Source organism: Nyctereutes procyonoides, unplaced genomic scaffold (assembly GCF_905146905.1).
Source record: "Nyctereutes procyonoides isolate TBG_1078 unplaced genomic scaffold, NYPRO_anot_genome, whole genome shotgun sequence".
NCBI classification, from domain to species: domain Eukaryota; kingdom Metazoa; phylum Chordata; class Mammalia; order Carnivora; family Canidae; genus Nyctereutes; species Nyctereutes procyonoides.
Genome location: NW_026575052.1, coordinates 55647794 through 55671518, shown reverse-complemented (window position 1 = coordinate 55671518; position 23725 = coordinate 55647794). Strand labels below are relative to the sequence as shown.

The following is a 23725-nucleotide window of genomic DNA, read 5'->3' as shown; positions in this document are numbered from 1 at the left end:
TATAATGTTTTCTACATTAGAGGAAAAAAATGGTAACTGTTTCTGGAGTAATCAGATAGAAACCCAGAGCTTGGGGAGCCTGGGTGGCTCAGTCGGTTAAACGTCTGCCTTAAGCCCAGGTCCTGATCTCAGGGTCTTGGTATCGAGCCCTGAGTGGGCTCCCTGCTCTGTGGGGAGTCCGCTTCTCCCTCTCCCTCTGCTACACCCCTGCTTGTGCTCACTCTATTTGTCAAATAAATAAATAAAATCGTTAAAAAACACACACACACAAAACCCAGAGTCTGAAGGCAATAGGTCTGGGTGAAATCCTGATATTTTCTAATTGTGACATTTGATCACACCCATATCCACCAAGAGCCTGCTATATGCTCAGTGCTAGGACTCCACACAGAAACGTACACACGCTGACAAAAATCTTGGTCAGTGAAGAACTCATGACACAGAGAAGTTGACTTCTACACACAAACAAAATATCACCACTGAGTTTTAAACTGCCTCATAAATTGGTCATGGTAGTTCCAAAAAGTGATAAACATATATTACAATATTTAAAGATGACTAGATAAGATTTGAGTTGGGTTCTGAAAATTAAATATATCAAAGGGATATAAGGCAATTAGGATGATCCTGACGGATATTATTAACAAAAGTAGTAATTTGTTTGGCACCTAGATGGGCAATAAAAAAACCCAAACTGCCAGAAGTAGGATTTGCATGTAATTAATAATAAATACCAGCCAGTGGCAAGTCTGAGCTTGTGTCCATATAGTAACAGGGAAACATCTCATAGCAGGTGTTTGAGTGGCAGCGGCAGGGCAGAAAACAGAAATCAAGAATACAAACTTGATGATTTACGTTCCAGCTGAACTGGAAGAAATAAAACCTGAAGGCAAGGAGAAGGGTAACTTGAGCAGGCGGGTACTAGGTGACAGGGCACAGTCCACCATGAAAGCACTGCATAAGGGGCATTTTGGAGAAAACTAATGGCACAGTGGACGTAGTGATGGACTGCTGGAATCAGGACATCGCAGCAGTTCTAGAGGGGAAGAGCGGGATGGGATGCTGGTACGTGTCTTCCACCACACTGGGATAAAGTACACTAACGCAACTCACTCCACCATGTCTTCCTGGGTCTTTGGCCAACTGCTATCATAGGATTATAATTTTCACAGAAACTCACAAATAATGAAAAACGTGTCAAACTGTCACCAACAGAACTACAAAATCACAGCAGCGATATTTACAAATATCAAGAAATATTCAAAGGTCACACACTCTACAGATTCTGAAATGCAAGGTATTTTTGGAAGACCTACCCCTAGTCCCTCTTTTTGTTCTGGGTCTAGGATAGAGACCATGGTTGGGGTCTCTGTTGGTCCATCTCTGACCGAAGGGCTGGGTCACAGCCAAGTGACTCCGAGCCAAATGCTGGCAGTCGATGGCTGTAAGATGCTTCCGCTTAAACCGTCTCACTGTTTTGTACCAATGGGCAGAAGAAATGGGACACTGGTTAGTTATCACCAACTCTACAAGTGAGCCAGCAACTTATCCTTAATTGTCAGGAATCTAGTGACTGTAGGCCACCCCAGCCAACCCTTTCCTTCTTTGTATTCCTATCCACTTCTAGCCATTTCCCAGTCTCTTAGCATGTCTTCCTTAGAATTTAAGAATCCTAAAATAAGATCCTACAATGAATTCTTTTTATTTATTAGACTTCCTGGGAGCCCTGATCATGACCTGTTTGTTCAAAAAGAAGTTGCCACTAATGAATAAGTTGAGATCTGACATCTTTTCCTTGACTTTAGCCAGGCCGTGTATGTTCCCAAAATAATCATAAATATTTAAGAATTCGCTATAGCTTTGCAAAAATAAACTCATTCATCATCCTCTGTATATACTAGCTTCTCCACATCTCTGAAGCAGAACACAGTGACCAATGAAACAGTCCCTGTAAAGTCCCAGAGGGGACCACAATATACGCCCCTCAGCCCCTGGATCTCCATTCCAGCTGTGATGGAAGAGGACGAGAGTGAGGCCCCCAAGTGGAAGACAATCCACTCCTGAGGATCTTCAGAGGAGGAAATTTCATACTCTCCCTTAGCAACACATTATAGCAGCAACTGTCTCTAGAATTCTCTCTCAAGAGTATTGACATATGTAGTTTTATATTAGTCCCTTTCTGTCAGGTAATGCTTTTTCGTATTTAACCAAGATTTCATGTTTCTGTATCTGTTAACACACGCACGATATAGCTACCTCTCTACGGCATTAAATGGAACAATTATACTAAATGTTAAACATTCTGAAGAGTCACACTTAAAAAAGAAAGAAAAAGGAGCTAGAGGACAAGAACAGATGTAACAGAATTAAAGTTATCCTTTACAGAAGATGGCCAAGAAGGAATAAAATCCATTCCTATCACTACCACATTTTCACAGGTCCTAAAAATATTCAAGTAAATTCCCATGTCAGATGCGAGAATCTCACTCAACATTTCAGCATGAAAATGTCTGAAACCAAGTCACTGATGAGTAAAACCAGCACAATTTACTTTTTTTTTATCATTAATCTCCCTTGACCCTTGGCATCTTCAGAAATGATCCAAATTTCAGCTCATTCTTTCAAGGTTTAAACAAGTTTTAAGGAAGAAAAATCTTCATGAAATATTTTAAGACTTTAAAAAAATTATTTACACATGCAAAAATAGTTGTGCAACCCCCTCCAAAAGGATGCTAGAGACCTTCTAACTATGTGAATTTAGAGGCAAGAGGCAGTGATAACACAGCCAGAGGGATAAAAGCCACATGTGTAGCGAGAGGCCAGCAGGTGGGAAGGGGCAATGGTGTGAGCCCTTAGCCGGCCACAGAATAGCTGCTGGACCTCAGGTCACCAGTTCTCTGAGACTTAGAGACATTACAATGCTTCAATGAGAAAATACAGCCACAAACCGTCATTGAACTCTAAGACCCCACCCAAATATACCCATCTGCTTACTCTACTTAACAAAGCTTTAGATATGACTAATTTGCATAAAACACTGAAATAACTTTCCAATTATAAAGATGCCACCTAATGGTAAGACATGCATTAGCAGTCCAATTACAGCTAGGTCTGTATTACTGGGAATACTGTGGGAAATACTGTGGGGAAATAAAAGTAATATATCTTAATTACTTATTATGAACAGAAAATATCCCCTCTGGTGTAAAGGTTTTACAACTGATTTTTTTTGTTGCTGTTGAATATATTCCTTGATGCAAAACAACCCAGGGTCCTATTCACACAGCGGCAAAAAAAAAAAAAATGAACATGCACTTTGTCTACATTAAAAAAATAAAATATATTTGAAATTTTCTACATTGAAAAAAACAGGCTTACGATTATTCTCTTTTTTAATTATAGGACACAACTTTACCACTTCACCACCTTCTGCTTCAAACAAAGTCAACAACCTAATTATTTTGCCTTGAATGGGGACCTCTGGTCAGACTAGCAAAAGACATAAGCTAGAGAGAGCTACAGTGGCCCTTATAGAATACTAACAAATCCTGGTGCCCAATTCGGGTGCTCCAAGCATAGTTGGTTCAACTTACAGTAGCAGCTGCAGGATTCCAACCAACAAACCCACTAACACTGTAGATCCCAAGTACGTGACTGGTCTTTGCTTTTCTGGCTCTTCAAATATCCCCAACTGTTTCAGAGCTGGCAAACAGAACATCTAGAATTAGAACAGGAGATAGTAGCAAAAAGCTACTAATAGCCGATATCTTATTTAAAGAAAGTGATGGTCTATTGCCAAACTGGCCTGGCCAGGAAAACCTGTCGTGGATAAAATCACAAAGGAATATGATTAACAACACCAAAACCACTCAAATTCATACAATCCAGGGCCTTGGGACCAGCACAGACCTGCTTGGCTTACTGAGAGGAGTTGGGTAAGAGAAGACTTCTGAAAAGGGGCACCTGGGTGGCTCAGTCAGTTAAGCACCTGCCTCTGCCTTAGGTCATGATTCCAGGGTCCTGGGGTCGAGCCTCACATTGGGCTCCAGCCTCACATTGGGCTCTCTGCTGAGCAGGGAGCCTGCTTCTCCTTCTCCCTCTCCCTCCGCCCCCTGGCTCATGCTCTCTCTCCATCTCAAATAAATAAATAAAAATCTTTAAAATTAAAAAAAAAGACGACTTCTAAAAGGCAATAGACATAGAACCAATTAGAATGCTGTAGTAAATCAAGGGTTTAGATGCCCACGAAAATCTACAATATACCTTAAATTCGGCTTTGGGAAACTGTTAAACAAGACAGTAGCTGACAGCCGGTGTTTATAGATGAGGTACTAATAGAGATGCCAAGCATCTTGGAACTTTTTCCGTAAAAAGTACCAAAGAATGGCTTTATCCCAGCCTTCCCCAGCCAACTAACTCTAACGACGATGCCATAATGAAAACATGGAGGCGCTGACGATGACCATCAACGGGGTGGTAATGTCTTAACCACAAGCCCAGGAGTCAGTCAGTAAGTTTGTTTCAAGTAGGTTAAGGAATTATTCTGTCTTTTCTGTTCCTATTCACATGTGCCAGACACACAGCACCTGTCCAGCAAACACGAAGCGTGGAGGAGGAGGAGGAAAGAGCAGGGATAGTGGTAATGCTGGGTGGCACGCAGGACCCTAAGCTCCAGGTCACTAGGAATTTGCTGCACAACTGCTTTCGTGTGGAACCTGCGGCAGGCAGACCAGACGAACATCAGAGATACCCAAAAGGAATAGTTTGTGAGATGAGAAGTAAATGGACAGGGTAGGCTCTTATTTACATATTTATTTTGTTAAAATACATCAGAATCTAAAATGTTTGTTAAGAGGATGAAATGTTTGCAGAAATCTTCCAAAGGCACAAGAAGAGCAAAAGGAAGACCTACCAGGAGTGAGTGGAACACAGTATTCTGCTTCCAGAGAGTTCTGGTAAATTCCCACTTATCCTGGCATGGAGCCATCAAGTAAGGAGCCAAGGCTGAGAGCGGCAGGAATTAGGGGCACCCACGCTGAGCGCTCTGGCTTCTGGGTATTGTCCATCAGGAGGGACGTCACCTGAGCCATCCGTGACAGCTTACCCGGGAGACGGAGCCACCACTTTTATTGGATTCACAAATCGAAAATGACTTTTCTGATTTCAGCTAGAGGTACGAAAAACTAGATTGTGTTTTATCTGAGTCTCAGACCTGTGAGAGATGAAGCACTATGACTCCGTGACCTGGGAGCCAGGAGCCCCGGGTCTGTCCACCTCTGAAGTCACACACATCAATGACCTGTGATTCAAGGTGTGGCACACGCCGACTCAGTCACAAGACCTCCTCTACTTGGCAGGTGTACTCATCACCAGAAGCCTTGATTCCCTCATCATTTAAAGTGGAGAAGTACAATAACCTGCCACCTGGAATTCACAGGATGGTCGTGGTTCACATGAGATGATATATATGAATATACCTAGTGACATCCGTACGGAGGCTGACAAACCCAGTGGCTGAAACGGAAGAACAACATGTCCTCAGCACCACGCTCCATGCCTCCTTAGAGGCGCAGGGGTTTTATTTTAATGGCACGAATGTTCTTGTGAAATCATTAAAAAAAAAAAAAAGTACAGCAAAATTCTAACCACCTTTCTATTCTTCTTAACATACTTTCAAGCCAACAGTTCAAGTATAATTTTATCAAAGGGAAGATGTTCAAATGCTACCTCCTCCTCCCCTGAGTCACCCAAACCTCATGGTATCCCCACCCCATCCCACACCCGTGGCAAGCACACTGTGCACCCAGTTTCTCCCGGGGCTCCCCTTACTGTTAGAAGCTGCTCGTGGCTCCTTAAGGAGCAAAGGTAAAGAGTGCTCTGCGACGAACGTGTGCAGCTGAAGGGGACGCGAGAGGGCAGGGGCACTCATGGGCTACCCACGCTACATGAGGTCTCTGCAGTATGGACCTCCTCTGCACCCAAGTGGGGGTGTGCACCCCTCTCGGAGACTCCCACAGTGACTAACAGAGATGTTAGTCATCTCCCTCATGTGTCAGGACAGGAAAGCACTGAGGACATATGAAAGCCATCTTGTCAAGCAGAACTCTGCCCGTGACCACACCGCTTTCTTAGAGCATGACATCTCTCTGCCCACCACTCTCGTGATCCCCTTTTCAAGGGCCCACAGCTCAGCAGACCACAGGCATCTCAGGTTCCCACTCTGTGCTGACCTCAAAGTGGCAAGTCCCTGGAGTGATTCTTACCTTTACCCAGCCCAGAACGTCTTCAACTAGACAACATCTGTCCCCCGCTAGCCTGGCCTCAGGGCCACCCTCTAGGCACACCCGCTGACAGAGGTCTCCCCCGACCTCCAGCTCTTCCCGACTTCCCCTGGACTAGAAGCCCCCCGAAAGGCGGGGAACACGTCTCACCACCTTATTCCTCAAAGAGCTTAAGATAATACATCGCAAGTTAACAGACCCTCAGGTACTTGTTCGGCTAGGATTCCTCAACTCTGTTTTCATCAGTCCGCTTCATTCCAGAATCTTTACTGCAAGACAATTCACAAGTCACAAAAAGTGAAACACAGGGCTCTGGGGGTTGCTTTGGGGCAACGACAGTTGTTTCTCTTCTTCCTTAGCACAGAGTCTACATTCCTCTGGTTGACCAGAGTTAGAATGCTGCCTTGAGTGAGCTCCACCCATGGAAATGCAAATAAAAGGGAATGGTGCCTCTTGCAGGCCTGGCACAGGAGACCTCTCAGGCTTGTTCCTCTATCCTCTGCTCTCCTTCCAGTCAATGAGGAACTGGATTCCCCAGGGCATGGAAGCTCTGTGTTCAAGATGGAAAGAATTCCAGCAGCCTGGGTCCTCGGATTACTGCTTCAAAGGGTGTCACTCCCCCCACTCACCAACACTTAAACAGACACATGCACACCCATGAACCTGGAACCACCTTGGACTGTCATGAGATTGAGAAACAAACTGTGATTGTCATTCACGTTTGGATCTGGTTGTTACTGCAGCCAAACCTACTCGAACCATTCCCAGGATCATTGGAAATTCATACCAAATAATTTTCTCTCTTCCCTTATCATTGCTAATCAGAATTTCTAACAAAAAGTCCTCTAAAACTGACAGGCTACAGACCTAAGTGGACAAGATGAAGATACTAAGCGCCTACAATTCCTGAAGGGAAAGACTAAAGTTAAATAACTGCTTAAAAAAAAAAAAACCTGAAATCAAGGTAATTGTCTAGTACCAGGTACCTGAGCAGCCAGACGGACGGCTCCTAACAAGAAGCACAGAGAGCAGTTCTGAGTCACCTAACCTCATCTGTGAGTTCCCCCACAGCCTCCCGCTTCTCTGGGAGGGGCTCTGTGAAGACTGACAAGTGGACGCTTCCCCTCCTCGGTGTCCTATGGCAATGGCAGGTGCGCTGCAGTGTGGCCCCTTATTGCAAGGATCCAGGTACTCCACAGGTCAAATTGCAACCTGTGAGACCAAAGGGCCCAATTTCACCAGTTAATGTATTACTTCCCAACTTCAGCACTGCAGACAGTACACACTCAAACCAGGAAGCTCTTTGCAATAATAAAACCAACCTGTCGGTTCCTGAAATACTTCTACAATTTTCTGTAAAACTATGTATTTAATATGCCTCATATGCAAATTATATTGCTACAGTGTATTTTACTGTTCGTCTACTACCTTCAACTGTGTGTGTGTGTGTGTGTGTGTGTGTGTGTGTGTGTGAACTCGACTTCCACTGTTGAACTGGAAGCTCAGTTGTCTGGCGGGAGACAGAAGCCAGGGACTCACTCAGCCCAGCACTGGACACATGCCACTTCATGCATAACTGGCGATCAAACAAACAAATGCACAACCACAGCACTCCCCTGCTTCCCTCCATAGAAGATGGGTTCCTCCTTGGCTTTGAAACCCTATACTACTGGAGTGCCGGGGGGGCTCAGTCAGTTAAGCATCTGCCTTCAACTCAGGTCATGATCCCAGGGTCCTGGGATGGAGCCCTGCATCCGGCTCCGCACTCAGTGGGGACCCTGCTTCTCTCCCTCCCTCTGCCTGACGCTCACCTTGCTTGTACTCTCTCTGTCAAATAAATATATAAAATTTTTAAAAAAAGAAAGAAACAAAGAAACAAAAAAACAAAGAAAGAAATCCTACACTACCTTACAGCTCCCAAGGGCTTCATAGCTCCGGAAGTATTCTCACTGGAACCTCACACCATCCTACAAGTGTGCCAGGCTTTTAGCGGCAACGGCACTGAGCTCTTCTGACTCCCCAAGGGAAGTGTTCTTTCTCCTGTTAACAGTCTGCTTTCCATATCCAGGAAGCTTTAAAGCAGGCTCTGGAAACCTCCAGTTTCATTTCTAGGTCACTTTTTTTTTCCATCATTGTGAAATGTCCTAACCGAAGATGTAATAAAATAATATGAAATTATTTAGGAAACGCAACTTCGAGGAAAATAATCACTAACTACAGTAAGCTCAAAACAGAAAAACTTCAAACTGTCACATCCCCATTACCACTGCAAGAAATAAACACGGAAAGAAAACACTGTGGTCCTAGCTCTCATGACAGAGAGCTCCCATCCCACATCCTGCTTCTCTATAAACCCCAAAGGCCTAGGCTGGCAGGCCTGATCTTCCCCGGATCCTCTCACACCCTATGAACCCCTGCCCCCACCGAAGAGATAGCATCACTCAGGGACGACTGCAGGTTTCTCACAAGGATAAGGAGGAATGGTGAGAAGGAAGGAAAAACAAGAAAATGATAGTTACTTAGGGACCAGAGTATATTTTCATATATTTGAAAGGCTTTTTCTACTGTCAATTCATTACACAGTCACTTGTAAGTTGTACTATATCCCAGACTCATTATAAACACCACGAGGGCTTGCTCTCTCTTGGTTTCTCGTGAACATATGAAACAGAAACGATTTTTGTCTGCTCATAAGGCAGTAAGCAAACAAACACAAGCCACCATACATCAGGCAAAGTGAGTGCTGCACAAATGCACACATGAAATGCTATGAGAGTAAAGGGACTAGAGTAGGGACGTTGAAAAAGGCTTTATGTGGGGCTAGACCTTGTGGCTCAGTGGGTTGTGTCTGCCTTCGGCTCAGGTCATGATCTCAGGGTCCTGGGATAGAGCCCCATGTCAGGCTCCCTGCTCAGCCGGGGAGTCTGCTTCTCCCTCTCCTCTTGTTCATGCTCTCTCTCTCTCTCTTTTTTTTTAAAAAAAAAAGGCTTTATGAAGAGTTCAGCTTCGGAAGACAAGTAGGATGCAATAAGGCAAAAGAAACACTATGTGCGAAACAGAGAAATAGCACAGCATCGGTGTAGTGGGAAGTCGAATTTTATGAGAACAAGAGGTTCACAGATGGGGGACGAGGCTGGAAAAGGAATTTGGAGGCACAGATTGTAACTGTCCTTAAATATAGCGCTGAAGAAATTGTGGGCTTTCTCATGTAGGCGATTCGGGGGATCATGTAGCCTGCCAGCAGGGCCACCATACAGTCAAATTCACACTCTACAACAGTAACCCTGGAAGCTAAGTAGAAGATGGGTGGACACAGAGACTGCCAGGAAAATACGACAGGAAGTCACTTCCCTAACCGATACAAGGGTTGGGAAAGGCCTGAGAGCAGCAGCAGAAACAGCAGCAGAGGGAATGGGAAGTTCAACATATCTTTTTCGACAAGACTGAAAAGATGAAGGAGAAGGAGGGACAAAGGTAACTTTCTTATCTGGAGCCCAGAGGTCGAGTTATTAACCACGTTAAGGAGTAACAAGAGTCCTGGAAGGGGAAGGTGAAAGTTTCCCCGTTTTGAACACAGCTGTTTGTCTTGCTTTGTTTTAAAGTTATCTGCGAGATGCCGGGCTAAGCTCCAGGAAGAACTTTGAAATAGGAGACGGGTCCTCAAAAGGCATGTGAGTGACACTGAAGCGTGAAGATGGAGAGATGCTGTAATGAGAGACAAATTCCTAGTAGGAATAAGTGGTTTGCAAGCCAGAAGGGCAAAACAGAATCCAACCCAGTTTTCAAATAAATCCACCTACGAAGGATAGTGGGATGTGATAAGCAAGAGAAAAGAGGATGGCAACAACAGTGAACCTACAGTCCTAGGACCAATACCATTAGTGTTCACACACTCACGGATCACAGGACACGCCAAGGCTCATGACACGGATGACCGCAGGCGAGTGCTGTACACAACCACGAAACACAGCGTAAGAGAAAGGAGAGAAGATGGCCACAGAGCAAGTCACGCTGCCAAAACCGACTGCATGAGAAATGAGACGCTAACCACAAATTCCAAACGCCGGCACAAAAGAAATGGGCGGCCCAACTGGAGAACCTACTAACGGTAATGATTCCTTCCCTCTACACCAAGCTTTTGCTCGAGAAAAAAACCACAAGAAGGGCCACAGTCACGTTCGTACACGTTAGCGTCCAGTTATCTAAAGAAGGACACGGAAGAGGCAGCACTGCGTCGGGGGTAAGTAATAAAATAGTCTCATCATGCATCCATGTGTCCCCATTTAGTTTTTTAAAAGGGGGACACTGGAGACACAAGGCAAGACACAGTGGGGATGGTCTGTAATGAGGATGGGGCTGTGGGGGGGGGGGGGCTTAGCAGCAAAAAATATGAAGTTACCGGATGCCTGCATTTCCATTTGCACCAAACCAACAGCTGCAGGAAGAGCAATGCTGGGCCTGTTTGAAAACTGCATTTCAAAAGACTTTCATGCCTACCTTTTGCTGAAGTGGAAAAGACAGATTGGAACGAGAACTGTGGCAAAGCTAACCCCTGGACCCCGTTCTGTCCCCAGTGACGACCCGTAAATGCACCAAATTCAATCTGTCCGTTAGTAAAACGGACTTGTTTTCCTGGGTCCATACCTGGCGTCTTCTTTCATTTGACCTCCCTTAGTTTACGTGAGCACAGAGGCAGCCCTCACCTCACCCCCAGAGCCCGCAGACACCAACTGGGGCCACCATTCTTTGCGCCAGAAGATTTTAGGACCCTACAGCTGCACGGGAAAATCTAACTTCTTGATGCACCAACATCCCCCCACCTGTAAGGATGCCTCGCAGGCTTGCTTTTTGCAGGGTAAGATCATTAAAACGCAGAGCTGCGCGCCACACCGAATGCAAAGCCTAACTGTCTGCAGGCCTGGCAAGCATAGCAACTTTGGGACCGAAGGCACCGGGAGGTCTGCAGGACCAGCACCCAGAAGGATCAGGCTAGGGATTCAGCACCTGCCCTAATCTCTCCCATCACCCCTGCACGGTCCACACGACAAGCCGACAAGCCGGAGGCCTTCCCGCAGGAGGCCTTCCCGCACCGCCCTAATTTAGTTAATATTCAGAGAAAAAGGGGATTCGGGTAAGGGAGCCTGCAAATAAAAAAGAGTGGCGAGAGGACAGCATCAAATGACTCGCCCAAGGTCAAAGCAGGAGGGTTGCAAAGGGGCCGCCGGTGGGCCGGCTCCCGAGGCCGCGTCTCCCGTGCCTCGTTCTGCAACGACCGGGGGGGGGGGCAGGGGGGCGGCGAGCAGCTTCGCGGCCCCGGGGCGCAGGGCGCGGGCTGGGGCGCCCCTCGCCGTCCTGCGCGCGCGCCCCGCCGAGCCCTGCAGCCCTGCAGCCCCGCCGCCCCGGGGCTCCCGCACGGCCGCGCTCCGCCCGGGCCCCCTCCCCCTCCCCCTCCCGTCCCCTCCCCCTCCCCCGCCCCGCTCGGGACCCCAGGCGCGTAAGTGTGCACACGGCAGGGCCCCGCCCGCGCTCCCGCCCCGCCCCGCCCGCGGCCTCACGCACTAGGGCGCTCCGGACCGGGGCTCCCGCCGCCGCCGCCGCCACCGCCGCCGCCGCCGCAGGGCCCGGGCCGCCCGGCCTCCCAGCCCCAGCGCCCCCAGGGCAGCGCCAGCCCGAGCAGGCCGCCGACTTCCTCCGCCAGCCCCGCCCCGGCCGCAGCCCCGGGAAGAGCCCGCCGCCGGGGCCTGACGGACCGCCCGCGCGTCCAATCGGAGCGGCAGGCGGAGGGGGCGTGCTGACGGACGGCCGCGGCGGCCAATAGGAACGCGCCTCCCCAGGGGGCGCGGCGGCCGCCGAAGGCCCCGCCCCGTCCGCGCTTCCGCCGGGGCCGAGGCGGCGAGGGAAACTTTCCCAGAGTTCCTCCGAGCTCCCGAGCCCCGGGGGCGGGGGCGGGGCGCACCTGCTGCACCCCCGCTCCGCGCGGCGGGGCTCAGGGGCGCGCCCCCGGGGCGGCGGCCGTGGCGGCGCCCGGGGACCCGCGGCGGCTGCACCGGCTGGTGCAGGCAGGCCGGCTGAGCGCCCTGCGGGAGGAGCTGCGCGCGGGCGGCCCGGGGCGCGCCGGGGACCCCCTGCTGCACTGCGCCGCCCGCCACGGGCACCGGGACGTGCTGGCCTACCTGGTGGAGACCTGGGACCTGGACGTGGAGGCCGCCGACCGCGACTACAAGCGGCCTCTGCACGAGGCTGCGGCGCAGGGCCACCGGGACTGCGTGCGGTACCTGCTGGGCCGGGGCGCGGCGGTGGACTGCCTGAAGAGGGCCGACTGGTAGGTGGCCGGGGTTGCCCCACAGACCACCCCGCTGCGCGCCCCGCTCCTCCGCAGAGCCCCGGATTCCGTGCACCTTGCCCGCCTCGGCACCGCAGCTCGGAGCCTCCCCTGCAGGAGCCTCCCCTGCAGGACGGAGTACCTCCTGCAAACCCTCTTGCAAGGGGGGGGGAGGGGTGTCTCCATTTCCCATTAAGGAACCGGTAGGGGATGCGGTCAGACGATGGATTGTCTGCATTAAGTACAGCTTGAGCCCCGCTGGGCTAAAGGGCGTTGTTTGAACAGGTTGTTTCGGGATCGAGGTTCACAGAAGGTTGCAAAGCAGCGTCCAGGGAACCCCCCCCCCGCGCCCAGGCTCCCCCTAAATTACCACCTTACAGAGCTACCGCACAACACCAAGACTGAGGAGCTGACATTGCTGCAGTGTGTGCGCTTGTTCAGGATTTCACCGCCTATGTGGACACTTGAGCTCAGTGAGTGATGATGCCCCATGTGGTTTTATCACATGGGCAGACGTGCAGAAGCACCTCCACAGACAAGATGCTCCCCCGTAGGATCACACAAACCAACTGTGTTTTGTGAGATCGACCCGGTTTCCAGTACTCACTTCCAGGGGCCTCCTGAGGGTCACGAGCATCCTAAGATTCATGACATAATGAAGTTCCTGCCTGCAACGGATACCTGATCTGATAGAAATGAATCACAGCAGGTAGACTTACATTTTAAATAAAGCGCATCTTCCCCACCTGGTTCGGGGAGTCGGCGTGGGCATGTTTTGAGGGCTGCACGTTGGCTATGACTTAGCACAAGACTGATTTTCTTCTGCTGCTGGACCATTCCAAGAGACACATTACCCCATCCATGTATCACAGTAATTCTATGGATAGGGAACTGACCTCTTCCCTCCGCCCCCCAAAAAAACATGAAGGAGACAAAGTTCATCTGAATATGTATTTGGGAGGTATAATTGCAATGAGACTTTTTTTTTGCCCATCCTCACCTTTCTGGCTTTCTTCAATACCTTCGTTGCTTTTCCAATCATCCTGCCTTGTTCAAGATTTATTCCCGCCATGAAGTCCTTCTGGAAGTTTCCAGCCTTCATTTATCTGGGTTTCTCCCTTTTAATTTCTCATTCACTCTCATTATTATATCCCACCCCACCCCCCAGAAGTGTTGGTTAATTAATTATTATCATGGCAATCTTAGAAGATAGATCCTAGATGCGGCCTTCCAGGTCACCTAGGTATAGTGAGTTCCAGCCGTGTGCCAGACTTGGGTCTGAAACCCAGGAATCAGGAGGTAGATTAGACCTGACCTTGCTTTCCCGGGAGTTATGTCTCCCTCATTTTGCAGATGAGAAACCAGAAGCTCATGAAACTGAAATGACTCATCAAGGATCATATATGAGAAGGATAGAGCCACCTCCCTTGATATTAGTGTAGTTTATTCCCATAATTGTGGACACAAGCCAACTCAGAAACTTACTGTAATCACACTGTTTCATTCGTGTTGCCAACGTGTGCTCCTCATGGCTAGGCAGTGTGTCAGATGTTCTGTTTAGCCCTTTTTCAGCACAATTAATAAACGATTACTGTTTGAAATGAATGGGATAAGTCTTACACAAACATTATTCAAGACAAACTGTGGTTTTAACTCTCTCACTTCAGTCCCATACTCTCAACTATTCTCCCGAAGCAAGTTTTGCCTCCTCGGCATTCCCCTCCACACATGCCTACATCCTAGTCACTCTCCTTTTCTTATTCCTCCCAGTGCCTCACTGGAGGGGGTGGGGGACAGAGAAGTTGTTAAAGCAGTTTTCCTGCTTCCCAGACCCGAGTCCTCTAGGTGTTCTGTCTCTGCCAAGGACATGGGGTTTTCTGAAGACCTGACCACATGCTTGTAATGTCTCAGCTGCCCTTCCGTCTGACAGTTGTTCTGATTGGCTTTAGGACTCCTTTGATGATGGCTTGCACAAGGAAGAATCTGGAGGTGATCCAGGACCTCGTGGAACATGGCGCCAACCCACTTCTGAAGAACAAAGATGGCTGGAACAGTCTCCACATTGCCAGTCGAGAGGGTGACCCTCTGATCCTCCAGTACTTGCTCACAGTTTGCCCGGCCGCCTGGAAGACAGAGAGCAAAATCGGGAGAACCCCTCTGCACACGGCAGGTATGGCTAGGAGCTCTGCAGGGACGTGTAGCCCGCCCATCTGACCCCACAGAATGCCTTCTAGTTTGAGTCTTGTAAGAACAGCTTTAGGGTATTTCAGCATATAGTTTGTTTCTAAAACTAATGGAAGTTGGTACGTGTTCTTCTTTCGCGTATTCACTCATTTTCACGGGTATCTGTCCTGTCCTCCCCAGTTTGTTAGAAAGCTGGTTCTGTTCCTCACTGTCTTTGACCTTAGGCAAGGGACACAGACTGTTAGGCAAATCCTCATCAGCAAAATAAGGACGGTAATGATGCCCATATCACAAGGTTGTTGTAGAGATTGAGGAACACGATGTATTTAAATCGCTTGGCACAGTGCTTGACATACAGTGAGCACAGAACAACTGGGTGCAGCTATTTTCAGGATCACTTTTATGTTACTGTTATACACAGGAAAAAAAAGATAATATGTCCACGTAGCCTCAACAATACCACAGTGCTAAGCCATTTAAATAAATATAGGTACTTATAATTAAGTACCTGGGCCTGAGTGCCTTTGACTTATCTAGTGATAATGCAGTGGACTACAACTGAGTAATTATCCTTAAATCTGAATTGTCTATTTGTAGATTATTTTAAATGAGTGAAAAGCAAAAAGTGCTGTGATGTAAGGCAACACAGATATTAAAGACCTCAAGAGTCCAGATCAAGAAATTTTTTTAAAATGACCTTTAGCCTTCTGGATGATTCATTGAATTAGGATACAGGGCCTTAGTTTCTCAAAACATCAATACCTGTGACATGATTCAGTTTAGGAAATATGCATACAATTATTACAGGTACTGAGAGCAGCTAGGGACCAAGGACTTCTTTTTAAAACTTGACGAGTGGTAGAAAAACTTTCCTCTGCTTTGAATTGTTTGCCTAGCTCCCCTAGAAACCATCAGCACCTAGCCATTGCCAGAAAATAGTGGAGAACAGAGAGCTGAAATCTTTATTGAGTGTCATTCTCTTTAGTAGGAGAATTACATTCCTGCCTACTTTGTCATGGATCATTATTAATATGTTTTACATTTCCAGGGCAAAACCTGGCCAGCCCTAAGGATTTGCAGCACAAGAATGAAGAGAAAGTTTAGGACTGAGAATTTGCCGTGGAAGTGCTCACAAAGACCAGATAATCGAGTGTTGGCTAAGTGCCTATTAAGTGAAAAGTGAAAACATCATCGTTACCACTTATCCAGCTAAATTTTTATTTTTCTAGGATGGTAACAGTGTCTCTAATTTAATTGCCACCTCCCGTAAGCTCTAGCTAAAGGATGGGGCAGAGAGAAGAGGAAAGAAGAGTTTTATACCTGAACTAAAAAGCTCTCTCAATTGTCTTCTCCCAGCAATGCATGGCTGTTTAGAGGCAGTAAAGGTGCTTCTACAGAGGTAAGAACAAAAGAGCAAATGGAGGAAAAGATTCACTAATTGTGACAGTATCGATGCTATAGCAAAAGCTCAGAAAAAACTGCTCAGAAAGAAACCAAAGTACCAAAAGAGAAATGAAGAAAGGACTTAGCTCAAAGAGTATAAAACAAAAATCACTAAGTAACATGAGAGAGAAAAAAAACCACCCGTGTTATCTGTTCATTCAGCAAGCATTCATATATTCAGTGTGTCAGCACTCACTAAGCGTTGTAGCAGATGCACGGGCTACAACAGAAGCCCGCCAGCTTGGGTCCCCTCCTGGAACTCACAGCCTGGCAGACAGGACTCACTGTTCACATCCTGCGAGTCTGAGGAGTCCAAGGAATTGCAGGATCCCCCCAGGAACACATGCCAGGAAGACCCAACTTGATGGGGAGTGAGGCATCTTGGCCCCTAAGATACTCGAGCTAGGACATGAAGGAGGCTGAAAGCAGGAGGCGGGGCAGCATTCCAGACAGAGGTAACAGCCCCCAGGAATGCTCAGAGCCAGGAGAAAGCAGGGTGCTTGGTAAAGTGAAAAGTTGAGTGCATGCTGGAGCCTTAGAAGTGATGGGGAGAACAGTGTGCGATGAAGAAGGCCAGACTTAGGGAGGACACTGAACTATGTGAGGACTTCAAGTTTTCTTCTTAGGTTATCAGATGCCATTGAAGGGTTTTAGGTAGAGCGGAGGGTGGACAGTACTAAGAAACTTGCATTTTTCAGAGATCCTCTGGTTGGAAAATAGCAGATGGATTGGGGTAGGGGGGCAGCAGGGGTGAGTGCCGTGAACACTAGGAGGCCGTTGCAGTTAAACAAGAAAGAAAGAACGATAGTTGGACTAAAACGCTGCTGGTAGGGGTGAAGAGGAGCACTTGGAGATACTTAAGTGGAATCAATAGACCTAGGTGAATAATTTGAACAAGAGAATGAGGGAGGAGAATCAAGGATGACAGGTTTCTTGCTGAAACAACTGGTGATGGTGACGGTGCCATTTACTGAGACAGAGAACACTGGTGGAGGAGCAGCTTTGCCAGGAAGACGATAATTTCACTTTGGGACGTGCTGAGTTGCTTGTACCTGGGAGGTATCTGAGCAGAGCTGTCAAGTGGCCAGCTACAGACACAGATCTGAAGCCTACAGGAAGGGGTGTGAGCTGAGAAACAAACATGGACATCATCGACATAGTAATGATGCCTGAATTCATGAGCGTGGGAGAGATTACTTGAGCAGATACTGAATAGTAAGGGGAGAACAGGGCTCTAGGCAGCGCTGCAAGGGAGCAAAGGCCCGTCCGTAGATGAGGAGAGAAGAGAGGGCTCTGTGAGGTCGTGTCAAAGCTGTAATTTGAAGTGAGGAAGGGAGAACCAGTGTTCCAAGCAGAGGGGATCAGCAAAGAGCTGGGCAGCTGCAGGAGAAGATCATGAGCCAGAGGAGGGTAGGACACGCAGGACCATAATGGAGTAGAGGGAGGGCCAAGGAGGTAGGACGGATGGGACCCCGAAGGGAAGAACAGGAGACAGGACAAACGTCGGCCGGGAAGGAACAGAAGAAGGCAGATGAGGTAGGAGGCAGACAGGAAGACGGGAGGGACGGAAGCAGACAGGATAGTGGGAAGAGGAGGAGTGACAGAAGGAGGGAGATCCAACCTCAGGATGGAGAGGAGAACCAGGAAGACACCAGGAACAGAAGGAAGTCACACCGGAGGCTGAATTAAGAAAAAGGACAGGAACAGAAGGATAGGACAGCAAAACTAGTGGGAAAAGAAAAAGGCAGGATGGAGATGGAAGTGGGCAGGTGGGTGGGAGGCCTGAGAAGCAGGTGGGAGGGGCGGGCCCAGGAAGGTGGCGGGTGGCCCCGTGGGAGCCAGGGAAGTGAGGAGATAGCACGTTCTCCTGACGCCCGGGTCCTGAGGGTTTACATTTCCCCTCTGGGTGGGAGATAGAGGCTTGGAGCAGGAGTGGCCCTACCTACCCAGGGTGCCTGAGGGAGAGTAGTCTCGTGGAATTGGGATTTTTGGTAACGGGCTGGTGACGGGGGAGAGACAGGAGTGAGGAAGGGTTTAGGGGACAAGGACCCCATCAGACCTGCTGCTCTGGGTTGGTGCCGCAGGTGCCAGTACGAAGCCGACTGCAGAGACAGGTGCGGCTGCACACCCTTCATGGACGCCGTTCAGTGCGGCCACGTCGACGTAGCCAGGCTGCTGCTCAAGCAACACAAGGTATAGGGTCTCAGGCCAGGGAGCACATCCAATCCTAGGTTTGAATCCCAGCCCCACCTCGATGCTGAATGCAGTCAGTGTCGCGGTGGGCGAGGGGGAGGCAGATGTCCTTGTTCAGGGGTGGGGGACCCTGCGAGGAGCAGTTGGAGGAGGAGAATCCAGACGGCTGACCGCCACTGAGGGTGCCCTGCTTGACCAGAGAGCCCAGGAAGTCTGAGGCACGTAGCCCAGCTCCGTGCTCCTCACTTGGGGCCTCCTGTCCCCCCCCCCCCACCCGCAGGCTTGCTGGGCCGCGCGGGATGCCCTGGGTGCTCAGGCTATCCACAAGGCGGCCGTCACCGGGCAGGACCAGGCTCTCCGCTTCCTGGTCTCGGAGCTGGGTGCTGATGTGGACGCAAGGACAGAGCCCACCCGCCTGGCGCCACTGCATTTCGCCGCTAAGGTTGGTCTCTCTATCACCACAGGGACAAGCCTGGGATGTGGTCATGGTCCTGGAACCTGGGTCCCCTCAATGGAGACCTGCCTTGATCCATATGATACCTGCGCATTAGTTCCTGCCAGCCTTTATTCCATGTTCAGGAATAATGTCGTTTGCAATCATAAGAACCCCCCATGTGGAGTCCTGCTGCCTTGTCCTTACACTGGATTCCAGAAGTTACCATGTGAGTGGCAGAGGCTCTCCGCGTACAAGCCACTGCAGGCCTGCAGAAGGTGCTCACCAGAAAGTCGCTGCTTACTCCCCTGTTTGAGGCATTAGGAGTATTTTGCAGGTTATCTTCGGCCTCACTGGCTACCTGCCTCCACTGGCTTTTCCAGCAGCAGCAGGAATAATTGTTTCCGTGAAGGGGCTCTGCTGCCTGCCTCCCCCAGGAAGGCGGTGGAGAGAGGAGGGTGGCCGAGGCCATGGCGCTGATGGATGGGACTTGGAGCCGCGATCCTGCCTGGCTCCATACTTGAGGAGCAGCCAGCTGGCCAGGGAGCCTGTCAGGTGCTTGGTGAACAGTGACACACACTGTGATGAGCATCCAGGACAGGTCGCCATCTCCCACTGTGTATCTTTGCTCTGAAGTTCCAGCAAAGACATATTTGCTGGGAGAGATTCTGGAACTGTGTGTTCCGTGTGAATCAGGACACATGCCCCAGACTGCAGTAGTAGGTAATTTGGCCTCCAGGGTAGATTCTCTATTTTGATGACCAAATGTCACCAAAAGCCACATTTAGCATCATACAGGCCCTCGAACCTGAGAGCCATGCGAGTTTTCCTCCAGGTGTGAAAATTCAGTGTTAGCATGAATATCTTAGAAAAAGTACCTGATGTGCACTAGTTTGCGTTTAAAGGCTTGTCTGTGTCGTCACCCGGTAACATGTATTTCAACCCTCAGGAAGGACACGTGAGCACAATCCAGGTGCTCCTATCCTTGGGTGCCGACATCAACTCCAAAGACGAAAGGGACCGATCAGGTACAGCTTCGTGTCTCACACGCCTGGGCAGTTACTGGGCACGGATGCACACAGTACACAAACCTTGATGTTAGAACCACTGGTTTTCATGCTATTGCTCTAGTAGCTCGACAACCTTTCTTTGAAACAACATGTTTGCAGAGCTCTGGAAATGTGTCTGTGACCATGGCAATGGCGGGCCTGCCACTTGTCACTGCTGTTCTGACTACTTTGTACCACGATCAATCAGTCATGCTCACTCTTAGAAGCACTTTCTAAATCCACCTCACTGCCAGCTGCTCCATCGTTCAGATTCTTCATAGGTCGTCTCTCTTTGGAGTGTATTTGAAAACTATAATCACTGGGACGCCCGCGGGGCTCAGTGGTTGAGCATCTGCCTTCAGCTCGGGTCGTGATCCCAGGGTCCCGGGATCGAGTCCCGCATCATGCTCCCTGCATGGAGCCTGCTTCTCCCTCTGCCTGTGTGTCTCTGCCTCTCTGTGTCTCTCATGCATAAATAATCTTTAAAAAAAAAAAAAAAGAAAAAAGAAAACTGTAATTACTGTAAGTTTTTTTTAAAGATTTATTTCCAAGAGGTGGGTGGGGCAGAGGGAGAAGCAGACTCCCCACTGAGCAGGTATCCCCATACAGGGCTCGAACCCAGGACGCCGGGATCATAACCTGAGCTGAAACTAACAGATGCTTAACTGACAGAGCCACCCAGGCAGCCCTCTATAATTTTTTTAAACTTGAGGCCCAGAAAGATATCTTCAGAGCTAATTCTTTAGACTTGAGTTGAATAAGCCCTCCTATGAACCTTCTGTGCACCCATGGCCGCCTTGCAAGCTTCCCCGTGATGCTTAGAAACTCCTGCTGTGGCTGCAAAGGATGGTCACCAAGTCCAGGACATAGGACTTTGTCCCCAGAACGCGAGATCCTAGGGCTAGCGGCACCAGGAACCTTGAGTGCTAGTTTTCAAAGTGCTAGTTTTCTTCTTTTCATCTGGTCAAACTTTGAAGAAATTGGTTTCTGTGTACTTGCTTCATTGCTTTTGATAGAAATCTCTTAAATTCTCTAATTGGTTGCTATTTTTAAAACCATCTCGAACCCAGTCAGGTTAAAAGGGGAAATGCTCTGATCCCGTAGAGGCAAGAGCGCAGGGCCAAATCAGGGAAGTATAAAATCCGTGTAACGGAAGGAGTCTTGTTATTGGGAGCAGCCACTGGCCAGGCAGGCATCACTGCAGGGTCCTGCTCCAAGTCCATGTGGCTTCTGTCCCCACACAGCACTGCACCTGGCCTGTGCGGGCCAGCACGCCGCCTGCGTGGAGCTCCTTCTGCAGTCCGGGCTGCGCGACTCTCCCGACGACTCGGGCGCCCTGGCCAGGCAGCTCACCCACAGCGCGGACATCCTTCGGTGCTTCGATCACCACGCCACATCCTGAGGCGCACAACCACATGCACGGTGACCCGCTCCTGCTCCTTCCGTCGCTGGGGTCCCCAGCCTGCGGCCCCTCTCTGCCAAGACCCCAGGCCCTGAGGGCTCCAGGCTCTGTGACCCGCATGCGGGCAGATGGGAAGCACTTGGGGTCTTTCCATGATCTAGAGTCTGCCTCTCCTGCCCTTTGCCTGGAATTGAGGGATGTCATGAAGTCAGTGTCAGAGCCCTGAGAGAAGCATGTGACGCGCATAAACATAGCAGAGAACGTGTTTTATGAGGAACGTTATGGGGAAAGGCAGTGGCAATGCTGAACCATACAAGAGATTGCTGTTAGTTTGAGCTGCAAACACAACTGACCTGCTGCTTCCTTCCTTCGTGGGCTGCTTCTTGGCCGTTGCAGTGGTTTCACCTTGGGTTTTGTAGCCAGGAAGGAGAGGCCTGCACAAGCATTTGCACGGAAATAATGGAAATATTTGTGCATTCTAAGCGCTACTAGTTAAGCCAGAACATTTTAATCTTGAGGTTATTTTTACTTAATGGTTCTGTGTTGGCTTCCTTCAGATAATAAACACATCTAAAAAATGCAGCTGAGATCTTTTCTAGACTTTTCTATCACCTCGGTCAAAAAAGGGACTTTGTTCTTAAAACCCACACATCCTGTTTCCTGTCCCAAGCCACCTGCCCACCAGAGCCCGTGGGCGTTGAGGATACTTGACGTCGTAACTCCAAAAATTCTGTAGCACTTTAGACAGATTGAAGGGAGGCTGCGTCCTCAGGCATTCAGCTTCTTTTCCTTTTTCCTTTTGGGGGGAAGGGACGAAGATCATTTTCTCTGAGTTGCATAGAGTAATTAGTCCAGGTCAGTCCTAGGAAATCACACACGTCCGGCACAGCCAGACTGGATCCTCCTGCTGGTCGTGAGCCAGTCAGGACTTACTGCAGCCCTGCTGGGTCTGAGCGTCCTGCTGGGCCAGGGAAGGAGTAGGACTTCCCGGTTCTTTGTCATCCCGGGTGGCACAGGCTGCTTCCTAGTCCAAACCACCAGCACCCACTGGTGCTGTCATCCTGGGATCTCGAAGTGGTACCTCTTGTAATGGGTACCTGTTGGAGGTTTGGTTCCTGCTGCTTCGGAAGAGATGCCCCTGTGTCACTGCCCCTTGGGTCTGAGGATGGTCCTGTTACCTGCGGGGGGACAGAAGGGCAGGTGTGGCACTGGCCGCCTCCCCTCTGTGCACCCATGACGTGGCTCCTGATTTGCAGCAGCTCCACAGGGGGTCCCTGTGCATCTGCACCCTCACATTTGCTGCATAAGCCAGCAGCAGATTGTGGGGTATGAGGCTGCACTTTTACTTCCCATGTGGTCCTGCCTTTGTGCCAGTGGTGTAGACCGTGGCTGCTGAAGCTTCCCGAGGATCAGGGATGACGGTGTGGATGCCAGTGGTGTTAACTATGGCACAGGTGGCGGGGACGGTCCAGGAAGTCTGCCCGTGGGGTCACTGCTAGGAGTGAGTCGTGCCCTCACTTCCTAATTGTGGGTGCTTGACTCGCCTTCCAGGGAGTCCTCGCCGGGCCACCTGATCTAAAACTTCATCCCCTCCTCTAAGATTTTGGGCCTCCTGTCCTTGCTCTCTCCTTGTTAGTGCATAAACCTCCACCGATGCACCACACGTGTTGTCATGTGCTTCTTTTACGGCGTGTCCCCTCCACTGGAGCGGGAGCTCAGGGCCGGGACTTTGTCTCCCTAGTTCACTCGCCGTCTACGCAGCCCAGACAGTGCCTGGCACGAAGCGGGGTTTAAATTATTACATGACAGATGAGTGTGGTGGCTCGTGCTTCTTGAACAGGTACTGTGTCCCAGCTGTGGTGCTGGGTGCCTTGCCCACGTGGTCTCTCTTTGTCCCCCCTGTTCTGACTCCACTCTGGGCACTGTTTCTGTTCCAGACGTCTGTAGCCGGTCCCCCCAGCTCACACATGCAGGCCCCTCGCTGCTGCTCTGCAGGGTAACCAGGGCCTTGCTGACCAAGCGAGCAGCTTGTTTGCAGCCTTCACGTTACTGATCCTTTCACCTTGGTGTGACTTGGTCTGAATCCCTTCTGCCTCCCAGAATCCTCCTTCACCCGGCGGATAGCGCCTACCCGGGTTTCCCGGACATTTCCGTCTCTGTGTCCACTGTGAGCACCTGCTTTAAGGCCTGTCCTCAAAAGCTGGTGTGCCCCTGCTTGTGTCTCCTCACTCCGTGTGTGCTCCCCAGCCATCTCGCCCCTGTAAGCCTGGTCCCCTGCTGCCTGGGCCTTCCAGCCCATCCCACACTCACTGTGTCCTAAACCTGGCTTTCTCCGTGAGCTGCTTACACTTGAACCCAGCTGGCCACCACAGCGAGGTCTGCAGTTCACCACGACTCCCGGGTTCAAGCCCTCTGGAC

General features: G+C 49.7%; 2 protein-coding genes across 3 annotated transcripts in view; one reads left to right on the top strand and one right to left on the bottom strand.

Annotated features, from left to right (window-relative positions):
• Window positions 1-11944, bottom strand: part of FBH1 (F-box DNA helicase 1) — a 50256-nt gene extending 38312 nt beyond the window's left edge. Inside the window, exons 1-2 of one of the 2 annotated variants that reach the window (XM_055331128.1) lie at window positions 11841-11941; window positions 1317-1472 (exon numbers count right to left, since the gene is read on the bottom strand). In XM_055331128.1, coding sequence (XP_055187103.1) covers window positions 1317-1472; window position 11841 — 157 coding nt within the window. In that variant the 5' untranslated portion in view covers window positions 11842-11941. Of the gene's footprint in view, window positions 1-1316; window positions 1473-11840 lie in introns of both variants that reach the window. The other variant, XM_055331129.1, reaches the window with a different exon arrangement.
• A 207-nt stretch (window positions 11945-12151) lies between these two features.
• On the top strand, window positions 12152-21889 carry ANKRD16 (ankyrin repeat domain 16; the record flags this gene model as incomplete). Its single annotated transcript, XM_055332666.1, has 7 exons — window positions 12152-12603; window positions 14553-14773; window positions 16144-16186; window positions 18315-18423; window positions 18704-18865; window positions 19806-19884; window positions 21150-21889. Coding segments are annotated over 7 exons (1224 nt in total), but the record flags the coding sequence as incomplete, so codon positions are not given.
• Window positions 21890-23725: the final 1836 nt, after the last annotated feature.